Source organism: Petaurus breviceps, unplaced genomic scaffold, assembly GCF_028583685.1.
Source record: "Petaurus breviceps papuanus isolate PSGF00001 unplaced genomic scaffold, PetGlider_PUasm1.0 90865, whole genome shotgun sequence".
Taxonomy (NCBI): Eukaryota; Metazoa; Chordata; class Mammalia; order Diprotodontia; family Petauridae; genus Petaurus; species Petaurus breviceps.
The window spans coordinates 10,053,593-10,076,645 of NW_027187367.1; the positions used below are offsets into that span (position 1 = coordinate 10,053,593).

The 23,053-nt window shown below is 36.0% G+C and overlaps 1 protein-coding gene across 10 annotated transcripts in view; it reads right to left on the minus strand.

Moving 5' to 3' along the window:
- Window positions 1-23,053, minus strand: part of FKBP5 (FKBP prolyl isomerase 5) — a 169,063-nt gene that overhangs the window by 6,295 nt on the left and 139,715 nt on the right. For all 10 annotated transcript variants that reach the window (XM_069073524.1, XM_069073523.1, XM_069073520.1 and 7 more), the window contains exons 7-9: window positions 16,693-16,849; window positions 14,843-14,933; window positions 12,756-12,839 (exon numbers count right to left, since the gene is read on the minus strand). In XM_069073524.1, coding sequence (XP_068929625.1) covers window positions 12,756-12,839; window positions 14,843-14,933; window positions 16,693-16,849 — 332 coding nt within the window. The remainder of the gene's footprint in view (window positions 1-12,755; window positions 12,840-14,842; window positions 14,934-16,692; window positions 16,850-23,053) is intronic.

Below are 23,053 nucleotides of genomic sequence, written 5' to 3' on the forward strand. Positions count from 1 at the left end.
TGAAACACTGTACCCTGTCTCTGTCATACAACAAAGTAGCTCTACTTTTCAACATAGTGATAAACATGCCTGCTTTTGTCTTCATCCCCAAGTTATTTATTAAAATGCTGACCAAAACAGGGCAGATCTGACAGAACTTACAACATAGCTTGTAGTGTACCACTAGAAAATTCTCTCTTCTTGAGGCTCATATGAACTGATGCTGAGTGAGAAGAGTAGAACCAGGAGAAATTTGTACACAATTACAGACACAACGTATATGTGATGACCAACTTTGACAGACTGGACTCTTCTCAGCAATGCAGTGATATAAGTCAATCCCAAAAGACTCATGATAGAAAGAGATGTCTACATCCAGAGAAAGAACTAGAAAGATCTGAGTTCGGAATCAGATTGAAGCAAACTACCTGATCTTTTCTTTTTCTTGTTTGGTTTTATTTCCTCTTTACCATTTTTCATTCCATCTGATACAACCTGTCTTTATAACCTGACTAATGTTTAATGTGAAAGTATTTACAGATCCTATTCTTGATTGTATGCTGCCATGGGGGTGGGGAGGGGAGGGAGGAGGACAGAATTCGAAACTCAAGGAATTGTGGAATTGAATCTTGTAAACTAAAAGTAAACAAACAAATTAATAAAAAAAAAATTCTCTCTTCTCCCTTCACCCCCCCCCCAAATTAACAATACTTTTGGTTTAATTTGGTAAAAATGTAGATGAAAAAATGTACTTTATACAAATGTTATTATGTTTTTTGAGTTTGTCAATTAGCTATGGATTCATCTATCTGTATATTCATCTAGGACATACTTTTACCACTTTGCCTGCAAAAATACCAAAAGAGATAACGAATGTCTTTTTTGAAATTCAAATATCCTATGTCTTGACATTTCTCTTTAGCATTCTCTTAGTCTTTAGCTTTCTCCTAGTATAGTAACTACCTTTTCAAAGGATGAAATTAGGTTGGGTTGATCTGCCTTATTCTTAGTGAATCCAAACTGGTTCCTAGTCATCACTACAGTATTTATCAACTGTTTGATAATTTGTCACATAATTTTGCTAGGTGTTGACAGCAAGCTCACTGAATTAATATTTTTCTTTTTCTTCAAGGCTGACAGCATTTGCTTATTTCTATTTTTCTGTTTTCCATTATTCCTCAGAGATTACCAATAGCAGGAAATTGTTAAATTTGCAAGATTTTTTTTTTCTGTACCTGAGAAATGTATCTGGGCCTGGAAATTTGACTATAAGGAGCTAGTAACTATTTCTTCACTAATATTGAATTTCAGGGTGGCTAGGTGGCTCAGTGAATAGAGCACCGTCCTTGGAGTCAGGAGGACATGAGTTCAAATGCAGCCTCAGACACTTAACACTTAATTTGACCTTGGGCAAGTCACTTAACCCCAACTGCCATCCAAAAAGCAAAAATAAAAAAAATTGAATTTCAAATACCACTCCTCCTCCTCCCTACCCCCAATTTGTTGTACCCTTTTCAGTTTGAAGACCATTCTCCTTGATACTGACAGAAAGAGTAGAAAAAAAGTTTCTGTTGAGTAGTTCTCTTTGACATCTCAATAAACAAGGATATATGAAGCATCTACCATGGGGCAGGCACCCTCTTAGGTGCTGAGGATATAAAGACAAGGGTGAAAAATGTCCTTTTTCAAGAAGCTTACATTTTAACACATTGTGTTATGCCACCTGTTTCCAAGAAGTGTACTTGAACCTTTCCAAATGAACCTTAAAAAAAGGTCCTCCTTTTTAGAATCCTACATTCACCTGGCTTTAGTTTTCCTGTCACTACTCTCTTAGGCCTCTTCCATTCTTGGTTATTTGTCCTTGGTTACACACCTGTGCCTCTAACTTCAGCAGAGATACTTTTCAAGTTGGTGCTCATGAGAAAGATGCAGTAGTTTCTTCAGGTCTCTCCTTTCTTCTCCATTCTCTCCTTTCTTTCTTGATCATCCTTGAGACTGTCACCAGAAGTCTGGGTTTGTTTGTTTGCTTTTTTGACTAACCCTTTCAAACTAACTTCTCTTAATAAGTGAAGTAGTGCAAGTATGATTGTCCCTATTTTGATACAATTTCAAGGTTGAAGGAATGTGTATGGTCCACTTCGAAGAGGAGGAATGGCATTATAGTATTACAGAAGAACTCTCTAAAGGAGGTTTCAAGAGAGAGGCATCTTCCTGGGCCAAATACTACAAACCTTACTGAAATTCTTCAGACAATTGCCAATATCTTATTTCCAGATCATCAAATGGTGAGGCCAACAGAAGTTCCTTTGCTAGGGTATGGAACATGGCAGAGACCTATTTGTAAAATGATTCCTCTCCCTAAAGGCACACCTCCCAGAATTTTGATTCTGATTCCCCTCTTTTCTTTTGAAATCCCAAAGGAAATGATGGAGTGTCAGTAGCATCCCCAGTGACCTTGAAGGATAAATGTCAGAATCCCTAGCACACATCATTTATTTATTCCACTATTATTTAATGAAGTACCTGTTGTGGAGTATTGGGAGAGGTACTTGGTACAATTCAAAGTTAAGAGAAGACACGGTCCCTGTTCTGTCCACCTTGAATTACCTAAAGGTTATCTCTTATCTCATATCCTATATAGTCAATTCATCACTATCAAGGGGAGGTAGAATAAAGAGCTCCTCAGTCAGTCTTTTAAAATGAAGTGTTGGTTCCAATACTTACTAGCTAACAACTTCCTTGAGCCTTGAGTTTCCTCATAGGTAAAATAGGGATACTAATATTTGCCTTACATGCCTCACAGTGCTGTGAGAAAAGAGTTTTATAAACCTTAGAGCACTATATAATAAACGTAATTTATTACCCAAGCTGATGGAACATAATTTAAGAGCCAAACAAATGGGTTACTGTTTCTTTTCCAATTTGGAGAATTGGCAGGGGTGGGGAAAATAGGACAATATCTACAATATATAAAACACCTACTAATACTAGAGAAAAGAAGAGAAATACATTTGGGGGGGCACGGTCCTTCATGTCCATTTTGTATAGACAAGATTCTACAACAGTAGCAAGTGTCATCAGGGTCACAATCTTAGACTTTCTTAGTTTTAGGAAGAATTCCTTGAATGGATCCCGAGCATTTTAGCTAGTTTTCAGTACTACTTCAAAATTATTACTTTGATACGATTCCATTTTTATCAATGATTTCAATCATCCAATGTTTCCTCACAGAGTAAAAATACTTAGAGAGGCAGACCCAATCACAGAAGCAGGCATTCCAGTAGGTGGAGGGAAATGGAAACCCAGATTTCTTCAGAAATAATAGCCTTACTAAATATGAATAATCTTATATTTATATAGTGATTTAAACTTCTTCCAGAGGACGGAGGTCCTCTTGATGTATTTGATTCTCACTTCTTGCATATGGTTTTCAGTGATTTCTATTTCTTGTTCCAAATTAGGTCTACAGATGACTTAATTCCTAGTCTCAATGATTTTGTTTTAGATGGATTGGCAAGGCTGCCCAGGGAGCAGTAAATAGCGCATTAGTCCCTATATTCTCAAAAGAGATGATATTTGCTGAATTAAAATGCTCCTTCCTTTTCCAACTAAATATCTTTGTGATACTGGATTTTCTTCACATTCTTCAACCAAAACAACATATCTCAACAGATTGAATGTAGGAGATATGAGAATCCAGTTGTCTGCTATCATGATAGACATAAAAGAGATCTGAAAAAATTTGCAAAACAATGCCACTCTTCTCACTAATTTTTTTCTTTTGCAAAACAGTTATTTTTCATAAAAATTTATTTATGTAAACATGTAATAGGTTTATTATCTTAAAATGAATGAATATTTTAAAAATTAACCATCTTTAATTTCTACGGTAAATACTGATAGATATATACCACATAAACAAATGCTCTTTGGGGTCCTCAATAATTTTTTTTTGAGTGTAAAGGAGTCCTGAGACCAAAAATATTTGAGAACTGCTGGGCTAGAGAAATATCAAGAAAAAACGAATTCCTTCATAAGATCAACACTAGGGGGCACCAGAACACAATGCACACAGAACAAGTCCTGTGAGAGCATATCAAAGTCTTCAAACACTTGGTCTCTTGGAAAAGGAAAGGAAATAAATACCTTTAGGTAACCACAGATAATCTTATGCTTTTAAACTAAGGAATGGCAATAGCCAGTTTAGAACAGCATAGTCTTACAGAAGGAACCTCAATTGTTTGACTTGCTTGTACAATGCCATGGGCATATAGGTGCTTAAAGAAATATTATCTGAAAATACCAGACAAAGACTACAGATTTTCAGTAGTTTACAAAAGCTAAAATAAAAACTCAGTGGTTTAGGAAGCATGTTATGAAACCTTTGACCCAATAATCTCTCTATTAGGAATATATCCTAAATTTTAAAGGACCTATTTGTACAAAGATAATTATAATTCTATTTATAATGGACTAAAGAAAACAAAAAAAAATCCTGCAAAGAACTCAAATCATTGTCACCCCACCCCCTGTTGGGGACTGGTAAAGCAGACTGATGGTATAAGAATACCATTTATTGCTATACATTTAATTAACTTAAACAAATATAGTGTGTCGCAAAGATCTTGGTGCAGTTTCAAGCTATTAAAGCTTAAGCTATTTAAGCTATCAAAACTTAAAACTGCACCAAGGCCTTTGGGAAACCTTGAATTCATAAAGTACACTCAGTTCTGCCACAGTCCTTATTTTGAAAATGTGAATTTGTTCTCATGCAATTGATATATTAGGGATATATAATATATTATTTATATTATATTAACATAAATATATAATACATAATATAATATACATAATATATATCAGGGAACAATGAGATTTTTTTCATTTGCTTATACATGATTTCATCTAAGACAGTGAGAATGCAGAAAATTGCACCCAGCTGAATTGAGTTGGGTAGTAATACACAAAATGGACATCTACCAAATACCTCAAATAATGGAATGTATTATCCTACAAGTCTGTTTTGCTATTTTTTGCATTTATTAACTTTTCTATATAAAAGATCCATTTAACACCCCAAATGTCATATTTATGGGGTATCTTCTGGTGCAGCTCCTCTACCTTTTGCTATGGCAAAATTCTTCAAGACCCCTTCCTGGAGTTGTGGCCCCCAGCACTGCTCTCTTGCTCACAGCTGACTGTCAGCCTGGTGTCTATGGGGACTGAGGCACAGGTCAAACAGCACCCACTACTCATTTGTAGCACGTATATATATTTCTTAATCATTTACCCTCCTAGCCATTGTGCTATTTTTGTTATATCTTTTTTTATGTCACTGATGAAGTTTTTGAATGTTGTGTCCCTAACCCCATTCCCTCAGCAAGTCCTGTACTTTTTATTGCATGATTCTGCATAGCACAGTATTTTTAGGTATATGTCAAAATTATAGCAGAACTGACTGTACTTTCCATGTCAAAGACAGAGCTAGGTGCTGGGGATACAAATATAGATATCACACTCCCTGCTTTGAAAGAACTTTCTGCTGGGGTGGGGGGAGTGTAGGGGGATGATACAACAAGTACACTGCTAAGTATAAAGACTGAGTGTGATGGGAGTAAAGAAGACATCCAGGTTTGCCATGGGGGAAGGAGGAAGGGCCTCTGACACATTAGAGGCCAATGCTGAATGCTTTCCTCAATTTCTCTTTACATCTCAAGGATATCAGTGAAGTATCTGAGCTGTCATTTTGTCCTAACCATATAGGCAGTCTGTCTTCTCTTCCTATCACACATTTCTCTGATGACATCTTTTAGTCCTGTTCTTCAAAATTCCTTATTAGTTATATATTGTGGCCTGTTCACATCCACTGTATGCTTCTCAACTGGCCTCTGTGTCACATTAATTTTTCAGTTCTTTATAGACTGTGGTATTCCATGTCTTATGGCCATATAACACTGGTAGAATATTAGTGTTAAAATAAATTGGGTTTTTGTTTCCAGAAGTCTGGGGTCATTAAAGGAGCTTTGAATTTCCTGAAGGCAATTCGGCCCCCTCTCTCCTTTCCTGTTTAACTCTGAGCCCAATTCACAATCCACTTAGAGTGTTCCACAAAGATATATAGATGGACAGGCTCTATAGAACCTTGTTTCATATTTTACAGAAAAAAATGAGACCATTGGCCATAAACTCCCTCTTCTCCCCCTTTCCTCATTTCCTATCATTGAGGGACCTTCTGCCACTCTCTACTCCTTTACCTCTGTCTCACATGATGAAGTGGGCTTATTCCTTATCAAGTGATCCCATTCTCCTCCAACAGATTGACCCTTATATCATCCCCATTTTTTCACTTATTTTTAATCTCTCTCTATTGACTCATTTTCTACTAAACTGCCTATGTCTCCCCCATCCTGAAAAACCCTAACTTACTCCTTCCATTTCTAACTGTTGTCCTTTCTCTTTTCTGCCCTTTGTAGTTAAATTCTTCAAAAAGATCTCTACAACAGGTGCCTTCATTTTCTTCTTACCCCCTTATAATCTGGCTTCCAATCCTTAACATTTCACCAAGACTTCTCTCTACAAAATTGCTATTTCTTAGTTGCGAAATCCAATAGCCTTTTCTCAATCTTCATTTTCCTTGACCTCTTTGCTGTATCGGACAATGCTTTCCATTTTCTCCTGGTTTTCCTCTTATCTTGCTTACCACTCTGCCTCAGTCTCCTTTTTGGATTCACTTCTAGATCATACCCTCTAACCGGGGATGTCCCTCAGGGTTCTGCCCTAGACTTTCTTCTCCTCCTTCTCCCTCTATACTACGTCACTTGGTGATCTGATCAGTCCCCATGGATTTAATTACCATCTCTATGCTGATGATTCTCCAATCTACCTTTCCTGCCCCAATCTCTCTGCTGACTTCCAATTTGGGATCTCCAACTGACATCTTGAATTGGATATCCAGTAGACATCTTAAACTCAGTATGTTCAAAACAGAACTCATTATTTTTCTTCCAAATCCTACCGTTTCCTACCTTCTCTATCACCATTGAGGGCAACAACATCCTCCCCAGTCCCTCCGACTTGTAACACAGGAGTCATCTTGAATTCCTCACTGCCTCTCACACCCTTTCTCCTTTTCCAAGCTGTTGCCAAGGCCTGGCAATTTCACCTTTGTCACATCTCTCATGTAAGTCTCCCCTCTTCTGACACTGCCACCATCTAGGGAAGGTCCTCATCACCTCGGATCTTGATTATTCCTAGGCCTAAGGATGGGTCTGCCTGACTCACATTCTGTTCGGCCACTTAAGTGACTTTCCTAAAGTGTAGGTCCCATTATGTCACATTCCCTCCACCCCCCGCAACAAACTAGAATGGCTTCCTATCACCTCCATAATCAAATATAAAATTTTTGTTAGGCATTCAAAGCCCTTCATAACCTAGCCTCCTCCTACCTTCCTAGTTTTACTCCTTTATTCCCTGATATGTACTCTCTGATCTAGTGACACTGGCCTCCTCACTGTTCCATGGGTAAGATATTCCATCTTTTGACTCCAGATATTTTTTCTCTGTCTGTTTTCCCAGGGCTAGAACACTCTCCCTTCTCCACTCTGCTAACTAACCCCTCTGGCTTTTGTTAAGTCCCAATTAAAGTCTCATCTTCTACCTTCTGTAATATCTCTTAAATCTAGTGCCTCCCCTCTGTTAATTATTCTCTATTTATCCTGTATATAACTTGCTTTTTATCTATTTGTTTGCACGCTGTCCCCCCCATTATATTGTTAAATCCTTGAAAGTAGCAACTGTTTTTGCTTCTTTTGTATCCCCAGCACTTAGCCCAGTACTTGGCACATAGTAGACCCTTAATGTTTATTGATCAACTGATCTTCCACTTGGTTTTTCCTGTGTGAACAGTAAGGCCAAACTCTTTTGAGTAATTATGAATCTCTAGTAGGAGGTTCTGCAATTTTCTGGGGACTTGGTTCAAGCAGTTTACATTTGGAGGACCTTGCTACCCACTGAGAATCTTCATTTTTAACTAGGAATATGAGCTGGATCTTTTCCATTATAGTAGTGAATACTTTTGGTAAATGTATAACTCTGTTTTATGCCTCTTTTGATATTTATGGGTCAGAGAGCTGTTGATCAAGGTCACTTTTGTTGCAAAATTTTTTATGGGATATTGAAATATTCTGGTGTATGGAAAGGAGACATCTTGTTAGAAAACAGCCTTAGGTGAAATTTTGTTCTATTGACTCAAAAGCTTTTTCTATAATCAGCAATAAATATAGGGGAATCTTATATTCTCTGCATCTTTCAGGTGATTGCAAGATGGTAAAGATGTGTATGGTCCATGGAAGAACACTGTGGTTAAAGCTTATTTCCCACTTATCAAGGATACCCTCAAATAGTGTATAGATGACTCAGAAACATTTCTGTGTAGATGGGAAAGTAGACATAGAGGTTGGTAGTTATTTATATTCCTTTGGTTGCCTTTTGTTCAGTATGAGATGCTCTCCCCTCTTACCTCCTTCAGATATCTTGTGAATTTTATCATTCACAGCACTCACACTTTTATTGCTTCTAACATAGGTCTCTTATATCAGGGGTTCTCACCATTTTTATGTCACGGACCCTTTTTTCAGACTGGTGAAACCCCTTTTCAGAATAATGTTTTAAAATTCATAAAATATTGTATGTAGGATTATAAGAAAACACATTATATTCAAATATAGCTATCAGAATATTAAAAATATTCACAGATAGGAAGTTAAGAACAAACACTTAGACCAATCAAACTGCTTTCCCTTTTTTATTCTCTTTAGTATCATTTCTATTTCCCTTACAAGCACATCCAAGACTGTGATGTAGGGTCCAATTACAGTGGTTCTGTCCTTGATGGTGAAAACAATTTACAGCATATATATGCATCACAAATAAATATGTAAACAGCTATGCAAAACAATGCAAAGTGAAAACAGAACTATGCAAAAAAAAATAAACCCAACCCCAATTATAAGTCTGGAAGAGATATAGTGCTGGTTATTTACAAAACTGCACATTAAAGAGTAATATAAATCGGCACTGAAGGCAGGATGATATAGAAGAAAGAACAATGAACCTTTACCTTTTAGAGCAGACCCAGGGGGCTTTCTTTAAGACTCAGTTCAAATTCTGTCTACTTAAGGAAGCCTCTTCTGGTTCCCTCAGGTGCTGGTGCCTTCATCTCTATGGCTACCTTCCACCTACTCTGCATATATCTTTTATGTATTTATTTATGTACATGACATTTCTAGAATGAGAAAGAAAACTCCTGGATGACAGGACTGTTTTTGCTTTCTCTTTGTATCCCTCATGTTTTAGCACAATCCCTGGAACATGGAAGGCATTGTATAAATGTTTGTTGATTGACTGACTAATCACTGGTTTTCAAGGGAAACACTTAAATATTATTTGTTACAAATGTTGGAGAGATTTCTATTTAAGGTGGAATTAATATTATTAACTAACATTTATTTGATGCTTTAAGGTTTGCAAAGCACTTTAAAATATGCCATTTGATTCTAACAATAATTCTGTAAGGTAGATGCTATTATTATACTCATTTTATAGATGAAAAATTGAAGTCATTAAAACAATTTGCCTTGGAATGCACAGGTAGTAAGTAATCCCTGATCTTCCTGACTCCAAGTCCAGTACTCTATCCACTATGCCACCCAGATGACCTTGGAGATCGATCCTTTCCAACTCTGAGATTCTATGGATATCTATGTCTTAAGTTTTTTTTTTTGTTGTGAAGATAATTAAATACAAATATATTTTAAAGGCAAGTACTCTTAAATTCAAACAGTAATGAGCACTAGCCAATTTCTCCCCAAGACAATTTTGAAAATCATAAATTTAGGAACCATCTACAAAACATTTGAATATGTTAACAAGAATGTAAAAGATTGTACAAGAAACCATGAACTTTTGTTATTTACAGCTTGTTAAAAACTGAGAGTATACATTACTTTTAACAAGAGAATAACAAAAATGTCATGTCTGTTTTCAGAGTCCCTTCTAAACTCTTTCCTCTGTATATTTTTTCCAGATTTTATTACTGTTATTCTTATATAATTATATTAAGTGTATATATTGTCCTGCTTCTGAATTTGTCACTCTGTAAAACTTTATGTAAGTCTTCCCTTATTTTTACATATCCTTCCTTTCTCATGGGACAATGATTTTATTCTGCCATTCCCTAATCACTGGACAAAGTCAGATGTTTTCAGTTTTTTCTTTCCTTTTCACTTTGCCAGCAATAATATTTTTAGGATATGCTTCTAGTAACATAATCATAAGATCAAAGTGTATCGATAGTTTTGTCCTTTGTATTTTATAATATGGTTCAAAAAGACTGCATAAATAACAGCTCCACCAGTAGTAAAATAGTGTGCCTACTTCTCCACAGACCTACCATAATTTTAAACTTTCTGCCAATTTAATGGGTAGAGGGTGGTATCAAAAATTATTTTAATTTGCATTTTTTATACAAGAATCTGAACAATTTTTCAGCTGGTTGCCAATAATTTGTATTTCTTTCACGAAATTTATTTACCCAGGCATAAACCAAACTGTTAGCTCCCTAGAGATTAACGCTGGGATTACATAATAATGATGATAACAATAGTAGCCACTTTTAAAATACTTTCAAATTTACAAAATGCTCTGACATAAATACTAGTTTTTTTTATCTATACTTTTAATTTTACTATCATTTCTAGACCTGTACACCCAGACTAAAAGGACAACAAAGGGCACTTGAACTATAGAAATAGAGACTGTCAGAATGAAGGGTTTTTAAAAAAAATCTAATAATAATAATGATATTTCCATGGTGCTTTAAGGTTTGCAATGGGTTTTAAACATTTAAACTCATTTGATCCTCACAGCATATTATCCCCACTTACAGGTAAGAAAACTCAGGCTTGGAAAGTTTATAGTGGCTTGCCCAGGGATACACACCTAGTAAACCCAGGTATGCCTGACTTAAAATCCATCATTTGATCCATTACACTATACTGATTCTCTATAAAGAGAATGTGTATTCTGGAATAGGTCTATACATTTAGAAATCTGCATGCAATCTTTCATGGTACTGTGTGCTTCTATTTTCTAATATATTTAACTCTGTACATACTGTATCTTTCCTACTAGATTATAAACTTTCTGAGGGCAAAAACTGTATCTTAATTTATCTGGGTACTTCTCAAGGCAAGGTTTAATTTATTGAAATGAATTACCAATAAACTACCAATTTATTGAAATAATTACCAATTAGCAGGACTGAATAATTACTAAAGTATCTCTAGGGAACCTGATTAACAGAATAAACATGGTACTCTGGGGACAAGTATTCTTAAGGAATTATACAGGAAAAGTTCTTCCTACTTCACATAAGGACCAGATTAAATAAGACAGATAATTATTAATCTCAATTAAGGGGTCTGAAAGCATGTATCAGGTCTTGATAAGAAAACAGGATGTAATATTATACATATTCCCTTGAAAAGAAAGCTCATAGATTCTTCAAATGACAGAGCTAGAAGGGACCTTACAGTTCACCTAATCCAATCCCTTCATTTCATAGGGGAGGAAAGCATGGAACCCTACAGAGGCGTCCGAAATCACATTATTAATGGTAGAGCTAAGACCAGAATAAAGAATCCCTGATTTTCAGTCCCACACATCATGGAGCCTCCCCATGAATATCTTTACCATGCTTTTGGGTACCTTTTCTTTTGGTATTTTTTAGCACATGATTATCTATCATTTAGAACTGTATTATATTTGTTTCATGACTGCTAAGCTTCTTCTCTTCAAGCTCCTTGAAGGCAAAAATGATTCGGTCTGCCTTTTGTATTTCCCACAGGATCTATATTAGGTATAGCTACCAGGTATAGGCACAATGTAATGTTCATTAAATATTTTTTGAAATTAATTACTGTATTATTATGTGGTTTTTGATTGAGGAAAATTTCCCACTGTATATGTGGATTACATTTTTTGAAGTGTATCTGATAAACCTATCTATCCCAAGTCATTGTCAAACAGTAAGGAGAGAGACTCACTCGAATATACCTGCCCCCTTCCTACTTTATAGAACTCTCAATTGCTAAATGAGGGGGGGAAAGGGGCATTTCCAACCTCCTCTAAGGAGAATAATTTTTTCTGGGGAAAAGTATCTGAGTTACATATTATTTCACTATATCTTGGTAGCTTCGGGATTTATTATCTCCTTTAGTAAAATAACATACTGAGAAAATAGGAGATTTCAGAAGCAAACTAATGACTTTAACACAATAACATATGCTATGTCTCTCAGAAACTTTTGATACCCTCAAAGAAAGGGAGAAAAGAGATGATTTGTACTAATAGACATTCACATTTACCTTCTGTCAGCTTTCTCTTTTTAACTTAGAGAGTTTTTTCTCTTCTTTGCCTGGCATGGTAAAAAGGCATAAAGGAGAAGGGAGAGCAAATCTCTACTAGCAAAGTTTGCTGTTTGCTTTACATTCTTGTTATTTACTTATTTTTAAAAGTGGCTGAAAAGAAAACTTGGATTATTTTCAGATCTTCTTTCTCCATTCTTATTTATCACCTCTTATTGAGGATAATGGAATAGGGAAGTGATGAAAGTTCTTTCATTTCAATTTAATTATGAAAGCCAGTAAATACGAGAAAAAATTACAGAGTTACCTCAAAACAGATACTTTGGAGAAAAAACACTTTGATTCACACACCTTGAAGTACACTGTTCCCTTCTCTTTGACAATAGCAGCCTGTTCAAGTTTTTCTTTGGTGTCCATCTCCCAGGATTCTTTGGCCTGTAGACAACATTTGTAATAGTAATTAGATACCACAGAGAATAGTATAACCCTGAGGTTATACTATAGCCTTAATCAACAGAAACCTTTAAAGAATAATACAGATTTTAAAAAAATGTAGCTTAAATTTGATCTCCACTGCTGAAATTCTACAACATCTGGCTAATGTTTACAACACTATTGGAAGAATTAACTCTCTGTGGTTAATCAATGAATGAATCAACAAGCCAGTTATATGCTAGGTGCTAAGGATACAAAGACAAGGAGCTTATTCAAACATACTAAATAAATATAAAATTAATAGAAGTTTAGGGAAGGAAGTCAATAGCATTTGGAGGCAAATAGGACAGGCTTTGTATAGAAAGAAAGTGATCCTTGCACTGAGTCTTGGCAGAAGTAAGGAATTCTATGCAGTAGATGTGAGTACATTCTATGCATGGGGAGAGGCCAGTAAAAAGTAAAGAGAAAAGAGATACAGCACTCTTCTATGTGTGAAGAGTAGAAAGAAAGTGAGTTTTGATGGACCTTAGAGTGTGAGAAGGGATGTTCCTATAAAACCTATAAGAAGAGCCCTGCAGTACACGGCACACCCATAATTAAAGGGTGTGATATAGATGATGACAGGATAAATCAGGGCCTCTCACTACAGCAACTGAGCTCAAATTGTTCTTGAGCTCAAAGAGTTCAAAGAAAGAGAATTCTTGATCAATTTCTCCCATCCATTGTAATTCCATCATTTAACAGTAAATGTCTCTCCAAATGAATGTTTTTGTGACAATCCAAGTGTCTACTCCAGAAAGGGAAAAATGCAAAAGACTTATGCCCAAGGGAGATCTATTAAAGGATATTCTTTACAATGGGCCAGAAGTGGGGGTGAGATATGGGTGATAGTCTAGTGATTCCCCAATATTGCAACTATGTGTCAATTCCAAAGATGGCTTCCCAGCTTTCCCTTTTTGTATAAGACCAACCCAATTTCTGTTATAGATTTTTCCCTCATTTTTAGGAGTTTCAAGATAGTGATTAGTGGAGCAAGATATTATCTGCTACCTTCACTTTCAGATCTATTTTTTGGGATCTTTGAGTAAAGTAATTGGTTAAGTAGGCTGAAAGTATGAGAGTATGGGATTAGAATGGTCATTGGTTTACCCAAGGTTAACTAACAGGGGGAACATGGATGGTGAAGTGTGGCCAATAGTATAAAATTGCTGCACAGAGGCCTAGAAGGGTGGAGAGTGAGAAGACTACCAGATTGTTTTCCTTGAGAGAGCCAAGAAAGCTCTGATTTCATTGATCACTGATCATTAGAGAATAATTAAGACAAAACTATTTCTGATGTTCCCTCTAGTAGTCATAGGTCTTATACTTGTCTAATTATACTGCTTTTTGGGAGTCCCAAGGTAGCCAGAAAACTAGGTCTGAGTAAATATAAAACTTTTAGGGTTCATGTTAAGTTATAAAAAATCCTCTATTTTCTTTCTCAGTTGAGCAGATGAAATAAAAAGTCTCCATAGTGAGAAGGCTTATCAGTCTCTGTTGGCGTAGAACATGGTAATTTGTACCGCCTTGCACGTTAGCTAACAGTGCGGAGCTCTTTACTATAGGCCTCATCTCAAGACTCCTGCAAAGGGTACAATTCGTTCAGAACTGAAAAAGTGCCCTCCCCTATGGAAGTGCTTGGCAGAGCATGAACCTTTTTGTCCTAAACCCAGAAAAAAAGTACAAAAAGAGCAAGACTAGGAACAAATAAAGGAACAAGTCTTGGATTTCACCCAAAACCAGTGAAATAAGCTGACACACACCAACAAAACAAGAGTAGTGAGGGCCTCAGCTGGTATTTTAGCTACGTTGCACTGTTATTGATGTGCAAAAGTCAAACTACCAACTCCAAAGTAACAAACATAAGGCACACAAACACAGACATCTACCTACTAACATAAACTACTGCTTGGGAGAAGTAGAGGGAAGGAATTCTATCACTTTTGAAGTCTTTATCTTCTCACCTTTTCGAAGCTCTTAAGAATAACTTCATATACAAGTTCAGCATTAGGCTCAATGCCAAATTCAGGTTTCCCAGCCTCTCCAAAGCCATATCTGAAACGGAGAACAGAAACTCAAACTTTAAAGGAATCAATGCACTTTTGGGTACTTTGTTCATCCTTCTAAAGCATCACCCTAATAAAGAATTATCATTAATTTGCAAGCTACATACATCAGAGACAAACCAGATGTTGACACCAACTATTCCCTTTGCAGTTTTCAGAAACTGGATGAGTTACTGTTCACCTTCACATTCAGAAGGAATGCATTACCCTTTACTACTTGAGAGAGTTTACTCAATATGATTTTAAATGCTGTTGTATTCTTTTCATTGCAGTGGCATTTACCTTTTCTTTAACAAAGAATAGCCCTCCTTGTGAGATAACACTTTTATGAGTTTTATCAAAGGGATGCTAGAGCAAAACAGAACCATTGTTACAGCTGGACTGGTATTTGGCAAAGATATTTTAAAAGTCATTATTTACAAGAAAGTGTAGCTTTCAAAGAGTATCACTTCCAACTAGATCAATAAAAACATGGCTCATATTTCAGAAAGGGAAATATGTCCTTGTATTTCTTCAAGTTTTTTTTTTAATGGGAATCACAGATACTACAAATAATTAAAGCTGCAAGCTTTGGAGATTTCTATCTTCTTTATTTATTTGGACTGACACATTTTAACACAACAGACATTTCCCAACAAACATAGAAACAAACCCTCCTACAAAGCACATTTCCTATAAAGTTATATAAAACTGCCTAATGCTGTTATTTCTATTCAACTCTAGATCCTCTTCACAATATATCTCATTATGTAGCTCCACAGTCATGTCACTGTAATGTCAATAGTCTCTACTTGGAGGAGGTTACCATATAAATTGAGAAAAATTTCTCAAGCTAGACTAGTGGCATCTATGATCACTGTTACTAAAATGACAAAGAGTAATAAGATACAAAAACCGTTTTCCTAAGAGACTCTGTTGGTCTCCAATAGTTTTAAGCTTAGAAGTGCTAATGGATCAACTCGTGATGGGAAAAATGTAGGCAAAAATGAGTCATCTCCTGGTTGCTGCCTTTAGATACAGGAAGTACATACTTTCTTACAGAGGCCCAATATTAGAACGGGTGGCACACGTTCAAGAGGGTAGTAAATCAACTATGGGCCCCTTATCCCACCACCACTGTACTATATTTAGAGAAAGGAGGAAAAAAATGACGGATGCTAGATGAGTGGAATCAACGGCAGCCTATTCCAGGTTCTTCTGCCAATAGCTATATGGAAGAAAGAAAAAAGATACCCTATTCTGTTAGGCCTGCCTATGAAAACAAGCAAACAAGCCAGAAAATTATTATTAATAACAATAGTTTACATTTATATAACACTATGAGGCTTCCAAAATGTTTTATGCATGCCATCTCATTTGATCCTCACAATAGCCTTTATAGATATAAACAACAGGTATTAACATCCTCATTTTACTGATGAGGAAACTGAAGCATAGAAAGATTAAGTGATTTGTATATTCACACATATGTCAGAGATAGGATTCAAACCCAAATCTCTCTCGAATCCAAGTTCAATACTCTTTCTCTTTACGTATCACATTGTTACTCTCATTAAATGAGCTCAGAACTTGCAACTAGTATGAAGATATCAAACTTATTAATCTGACTCCAAGGTTTCCAGTAATCTTAAATTGTTTTAACAATTAATATCAATTTAAGTTGAGAATAACCCCAAGTTCAAGAGAATGAGTATGTTTTTATATTTCAGATGATCTTACTGTATATTGTGGTCAGGCATGTTACTTACCGTGGTCCAAGATACAAAACACAATGCTCTTCTCTCTGCATTTTCTCTAGGGCCTTGTCAATTCCTATGGGAATGTCATGGTCTTCACCTTCTCCAACAACAAATACTACATCTCTGCAATCAAATGTCCTGTTACCACAAGAGCCTTCCAGGTGGACTGAAAGAAAAGAGAGAGGGGTCATTAAAGTACCACAAGAAAGTAAGCAAAAAGCAGCACATTTTCCTTTTCAGTACATTTTTTTTTTCATTTTAAAAAGATTGATTTTCCCCATATTGTCCAGGCTGGAAGTGCAGACATGTTACTGGATCTGATCTTACTACTGATCAGCATAGAAGCTTTCATTGGCTCCATTTCCAACACAAGGAGCTTATCACATAGATGGTATATTTAGTGTAGCATCTGACTGGTTCAGCCCACTGTAGTTCAGAACTACCAAGTTCAAGAGATCTAACCAACACTCAGCTTCCCTGGTTTAAGGGCATATGCCTACTCACTGGCTTCTCTTCTGTTTACTAAGACAAATATTTAATATATATTTTCAAATTCCAGTTTCCCCAATTCTGAAATTGTGACTATTACCACTGTTCTTTCTGTTTCAAGTTCAGAGTTTTATGCATTGATAATTAAATTGGGAAGTTAAAAAAGCAAATTGAAAATGGGCTAAAAATTGACTCATTTTGTGACAGTGGACAACTCATTTAATCTCTAAGTCTTTACTAGGAAAAGATGGTTGATAACACTCTCTCTTATTGAAACAATAACTATAAAAATGCCCAAAACTAAAGATCCCACCCCCTCTGTGACTCTGGGTTCTGACTGGTCACATTTCACCTAGTCTCAGCCACTTCTTGGCCATCTCTAGATCATGTTATTAAGAACATTTCCTTCCTGTTTTCAACTCTAGCTTTGAAAGCAATAAAATTAATATTACCATTCCTAGCAACAGATTGCCCTATCATTCCAATCAATATTTTGAATTCTTCCTCTATCCAAAACACTCCCCTTTACATGTTGTCTTTCTCCTACTACAATGTAAGTGTCTTGAAGGCTAAGACTCTCTTGCTTGCTGGTAATTCTCTAGCATTTATTAAAATGTCTGGAATATACTAAATACTTAATAATTTTTTTATTTCATTCAGCTGGGTATATATTTTTTCCTTAAGCGACATCTATCTTAGGAAAAATGTCTGCTAAAATACAACACCCTGATTAACTCTTCCCTACAGGGCTTCTAAGACTAGATCTATACAAGACCATTATTTGCTTTTTTTGGACCTTGCAAAACCACCTAATTCTATCCTATTTTCCTCTAAGTCAAATTCTTATTTTTCATTACTATAAAAAAAACCCTCAAGTATTAATCTAATCTAACATACCCTACTTATGAGAACATGTTCTCCTTGGTTCTACCCAACTCCAAACTTCTTTGATTTCATGATCTAGGCATCTAATTCCCAAGAAAGATCAGGAAACAGATTCAAAGCCAATGTCTGAGGTTAATTGAGTAACCTTCATTCCAGCCCTGGGGATTTGAAGAAAAGTTGTCAGAATTACAACAATGTATACAGTACAGTAACCCCCCCCCCCCCCCCCCCAAAAAAAAGAAAAAGAAATGTGTGCTTAGAAACACCAAACTCACCTTGTTAAACAGACTAACAATTTTTTCATTCCTGGTATAGAAGTGGAGTGAACCTGATTTTATAGGTTAATGATTCAACCAGTTTCTTATAGAATCAACCTAGGAATTAGACTAAACTAGACTTTTCAGGGCTCCTCTGTTCAAGAGACTAAACTAAAATGGTTTAGCTGGAATGATAATGGGGTTGGCTTTTAAGAGGGAGAGGAAACTGGTGTGTGTGTGTGTGTGTGTGTGTGTGTGTGTTACTGGCACATAAGCAAACATCATGTACCATATTCAACACTTTAAAAAATGGACAATGCCATTTGTCACCTTCAAAATGGTCCAAATTTAGTAAATTTAATAAAATCAAAGTAATTCAAAAGTAAAACCTAAGTAATTCAAAAATTCATATTGAAAAGGCTAGAATTAGAGAACACATATTTTAGAGGAATACAGTTTGATCTGTATCCATGTGCTGGGCTTGGAGTCTGGAAAACCAGGATTCAAATCCCATCTCTTATACGTATTAGCTGTGTGAGCCTGGGCAAGCCACAACCTCTTTATGTCTTTATGTTTTATGTGCTCAGGGATTTGTTTACTAAGTCACAAGACTGTAGGTGAAGGGAATTTCCTGGGCTGACAAAATGGCAAATTCTTCCTATAGTTTATTTTATTTTTTAAAAAAAATGTTCCTAAACTTAAATACCAACAGAGGAGCATTTTCATACACACATAACACAAAAAAAGGATTCCAGATGAAATTATTTCTTTTGCATTACTATTTCTAACATGTACCTTCTCCTGACTTCCTCCCTTCCAATTAACAATAGAATAAAACAAAAAGAATGCTTTTAAACAAAAAAAACATAGCTACCCATACAATGCTGGGGGATTTGAGCAAATCCAAAAGTTTATGGCTCTGTACCTTGTGTCCATTCTGTCTCTGTCAGGAGTTCAGTGGCCCTTCATGGTCACTGCACCATTTAAGAGTTCTAAGAGTCATTCAAAGATACTTTTTCTTAACACTGTTGCTATCCTTGTATGAATTGTTTTCCTGGTTTTGCTTACTTAACTGTGTTAACTTATACAGTCCAATACTCTATTACATTCATATACCACAATTTGTTCACCTACTCCCCAATTATCAAAGGGGCAACATAAGGCACACCTCTCAGATTCTGGTTCTTTGTAAACCCGTTTCAGTATCAGGAAGTTAGTTTGTTTCTGTGACTGTTTGTGTCCTCATTTTATCTTCCCTCTTAATCCCTCTCTCTTCTATGCTCATTTATTTCTCTGCTGATTTTGATGTATTGCTACACCAGATTTTGTGTGTATCTATATGTTCAATCCTTCTTATAAAAGTTCAATCCTTCATATAAAAGTTAAGGTTGATCTCAGGTCCACTTCTCCCAGCTTTTCCTCCATGTGTGTGTTCCTTATCCTGCTTCTTGTGTGCTCCAATGAGAAAATAGCAACTTCTAACCCTTTTCTTCCTCTTTACTCTAGTGTACTTCTCTTCTCTTACTTATCCTCCCTTTTCTTTTTCCTCTTCAAACCCCTGAATAGAACCAATCTACTCTTATGACCACTGCTTTTCTTATTTAGTTCCCTCAATACCTTTGAATATGATATGGTTCTGAAGAGATACTGTTTCTTCTCCCCCATGAGAATGTTGTCATTATATCATCACATAGCTCCTTCGAATTGCTCAAATAAATTTATCTTTCTAGGTTTTTCTTGCCTTTGTAATTTAAAGTTCTTACTAACTCTAGTCTTTTCATCAAAAGAGCTTGAAAGGCCTCTATTACATTTAAAAGTCTATTTTTAACTCTGTAAGACTATATTTAGCTTTGCAGGGTAAGTCATTCTTCGTGGTAAGACTGTCTCTTTTGCCTCTTGGAATATTATATTCTAAATCTTCTTTAATTTCTAGTAGTAACTGCCTGGTCTTGTGTTATCCTTACTGCAGTTCCTTGGTACTTGAACTGCTTCTTTCTGGATGTTTATAATATTTTTTCTTTGACCTGGGAGCTAAGTATTTTGCCTACAACATTTCTGGGATTTTTCCCTTTGGCATCCCTTTCAGGAGATAATCAGTAGATTCTTTCTATCTTTATTTTGTCCTCTGGTTTTAATAGGCTTGGGAAGTTTTTATTTATGATTTCTTGAAATACATTGTCCAGACCTTTTAAAAATGGTTTTCAGGGAGTTCAGTTATTTTAAAATTATCCCTCAACCTGTTTTCCAGGTCATTTTGCTTTGATATTAAATATTTGACATTTTCTTTTATTTTTTTCAATCTTGATTTTGTTCTAATGTTTCTTGTTCTCTCCTGTAGTCAGTGATTTCTGTCTAATTTATTCTAATTTTTAGAGAGTTCATTTCTTGGGCAAGGTTTACCACTGCCTCTTCTAAATATTTCCTTCCAATTCTTATCTCTTCTTTCATGTAGTCCTTGTGGAAAATTTTTTTTCCTTTTGGGTTTCTGCTTACATGTGTTGCAGAGTTATTGAGTCTTTTTTTTGGGTGATCTCTAGATTTGCAATAATTTTGATAATGGTCAGTGTTTTCTTTGATTTCCTCATCTCTCCTGAACTGGGACTTTGTGTCAGGGTCAGGCTCCATCCCCTGCTGGGCTTTTGGGTGCAGTGGTCAGTCTTGTTTGGTCTTACCCTGGGTTCTGGTACTTTCCTCTGCTTCCTGGCATTAACCCTCCATGAATTTTGAGGTTGGGAACACTATATTCAGGGTTCTTTCTCTGGAGTCTCAGGACAGACTGTTGGGGACCCCAGAATCCATGGGACCAGGAGTGTCTTAGTGTGAGCCCTGTTACACCATGCTGGTGGGCAATGTACTGGCTGTTGGTCCCTGAATGCAACTACTCCTAAGGCCTCCAAGGTTCCTACCCTGAGGCTTTCTCAGGGGAAACCATCATTCTTGCTACCTCTGGACCCTCAATCTTATATGCTCTGCCTTTTTACCAGTATTGTTGATGCAAAATTTGATAGAGGAGATTAGCTACGGCAGTCTAGCTGACTTTTATGCAGTTCTGGGGTAAAATAAGTCACTTACTGTAATTTCTCATAGGATTTCTTGATCATTACTCAGTCTTACATGAACTTCAAGGTTTTTGCTAGAGTAGTTTTTATAGAAACTGGGCTGTCTGCTGCCTGTTCAGGTAGCCAGCTTGGAAGAAAGTTGGTTAGATTACTTTCAGATTCTTACTATCACAAACTGGTTTAAAATGATGTTAGGATATCAGTATTTCTAGACTTTATAAGAAGACCTGGGTTCAAATTCCAGCTCAGTCGCCTACTACCTGTGTGACCACAGTCATTTAATTTTAGTTTTCACATCTCTAAAATGGATATAATGAACTTGTAGTACCCTAACTCATAAGGTTGTTTTAAAGAAAGCATTATTAAATTTGTAGAGCCAAAACTGATCTGGGGATTTGGAATGAGAGAAACTCAGCTTAAATCCTAGCACTGCCACTTAGCTGGGTGTGCTCGGGCAAGTCACTTAGCCTCTCAGTCTCAGTTTTCTCATTTATTCAAGAGTTTGATCAGATTATCTCTGTGACCCTTTCCAGTTCTAGATCTTAGAATCCCATAAACCTGAATTATCGTTACAATTCCTGACCATATCCTTGTCTTGCTGCTGCTACTGCTGTTCAATCCTCCAGATTACATCTCTAGAGATCATGCCTTAGAGACGCTGTGACACTCAGCTCTGACCTCCACGAGAAACACAGATCCTTATTTTTCTAAACCAGCTCTTTTTCTCCCTTTTGCACTTCCACCAAGAACTGCAAATAATCAAGTCAACATTACTATTGCCTCTGGAAAGGACTTACCAACTGACTGTTCTACTGTTGTACTCATCTCTAAGACTTCCCAGTTCACTACTCCCCTGGAATGTGAGCTCCTTGAGGGCAGCTTTTGTATCTACCTTTCTAGTGCTTATGCTGGCGGCTGGCACATAATAAATGCTTTTTTCATTAACTCTTATGAATTGATGCTTTCCAAGTGTTTGAAGAAAAAGTTTGCTTTTCTAGATACTTTGAACATTTAAAACAAAAAAAATTTTAGACTATAAAATGGCACTTTTTTTGAAGAGTTTGCTAAGGGCAGATGTTCAGTTAATTAGGCTTAATTTATGAGGTCTTATGGCCTAAGAGATATTTCATAAGATTACAACACTTATTACTTTCTCTTCTTGCTTACTAATAGTATTATTACATTCTCCCCAAAGACAATACATTTAGAGTGGGAGGTAGCTATAAACACACATTCATTGTAGCTTATAAAGTTGATCATGTTTAAAAGTTTCTAAACAGAAAATTCAGAGATTTAAAAAATGATTCCTACCTGCATATCTGGTTCTTAGTCTCTTTTCCAGTTTGACACTATGGCTTACTTTATTAATAATGCTGACAGCATTTATATAGACTTTAAGACTTGCAAAGCACTTCACAAATATCTCATTTTATCCTCACAATGACCTGAGGAAGTAGATGCTATTATCTCTATTTTATAGATGAGGAAACTGAGACAGTAAAAATTATATGTGTATACATAAAAATATGTAACCATATTTCATATACATATACACATAGATATATTTTCTAAATATTATAATACATTCATATAGTCAGTAAAGATATTAGCTACACATAAATACCAACAGAAGGTAAAAGAAAAATGTTTTTTTTAAAATAAGGTAGAATATTTTCATAT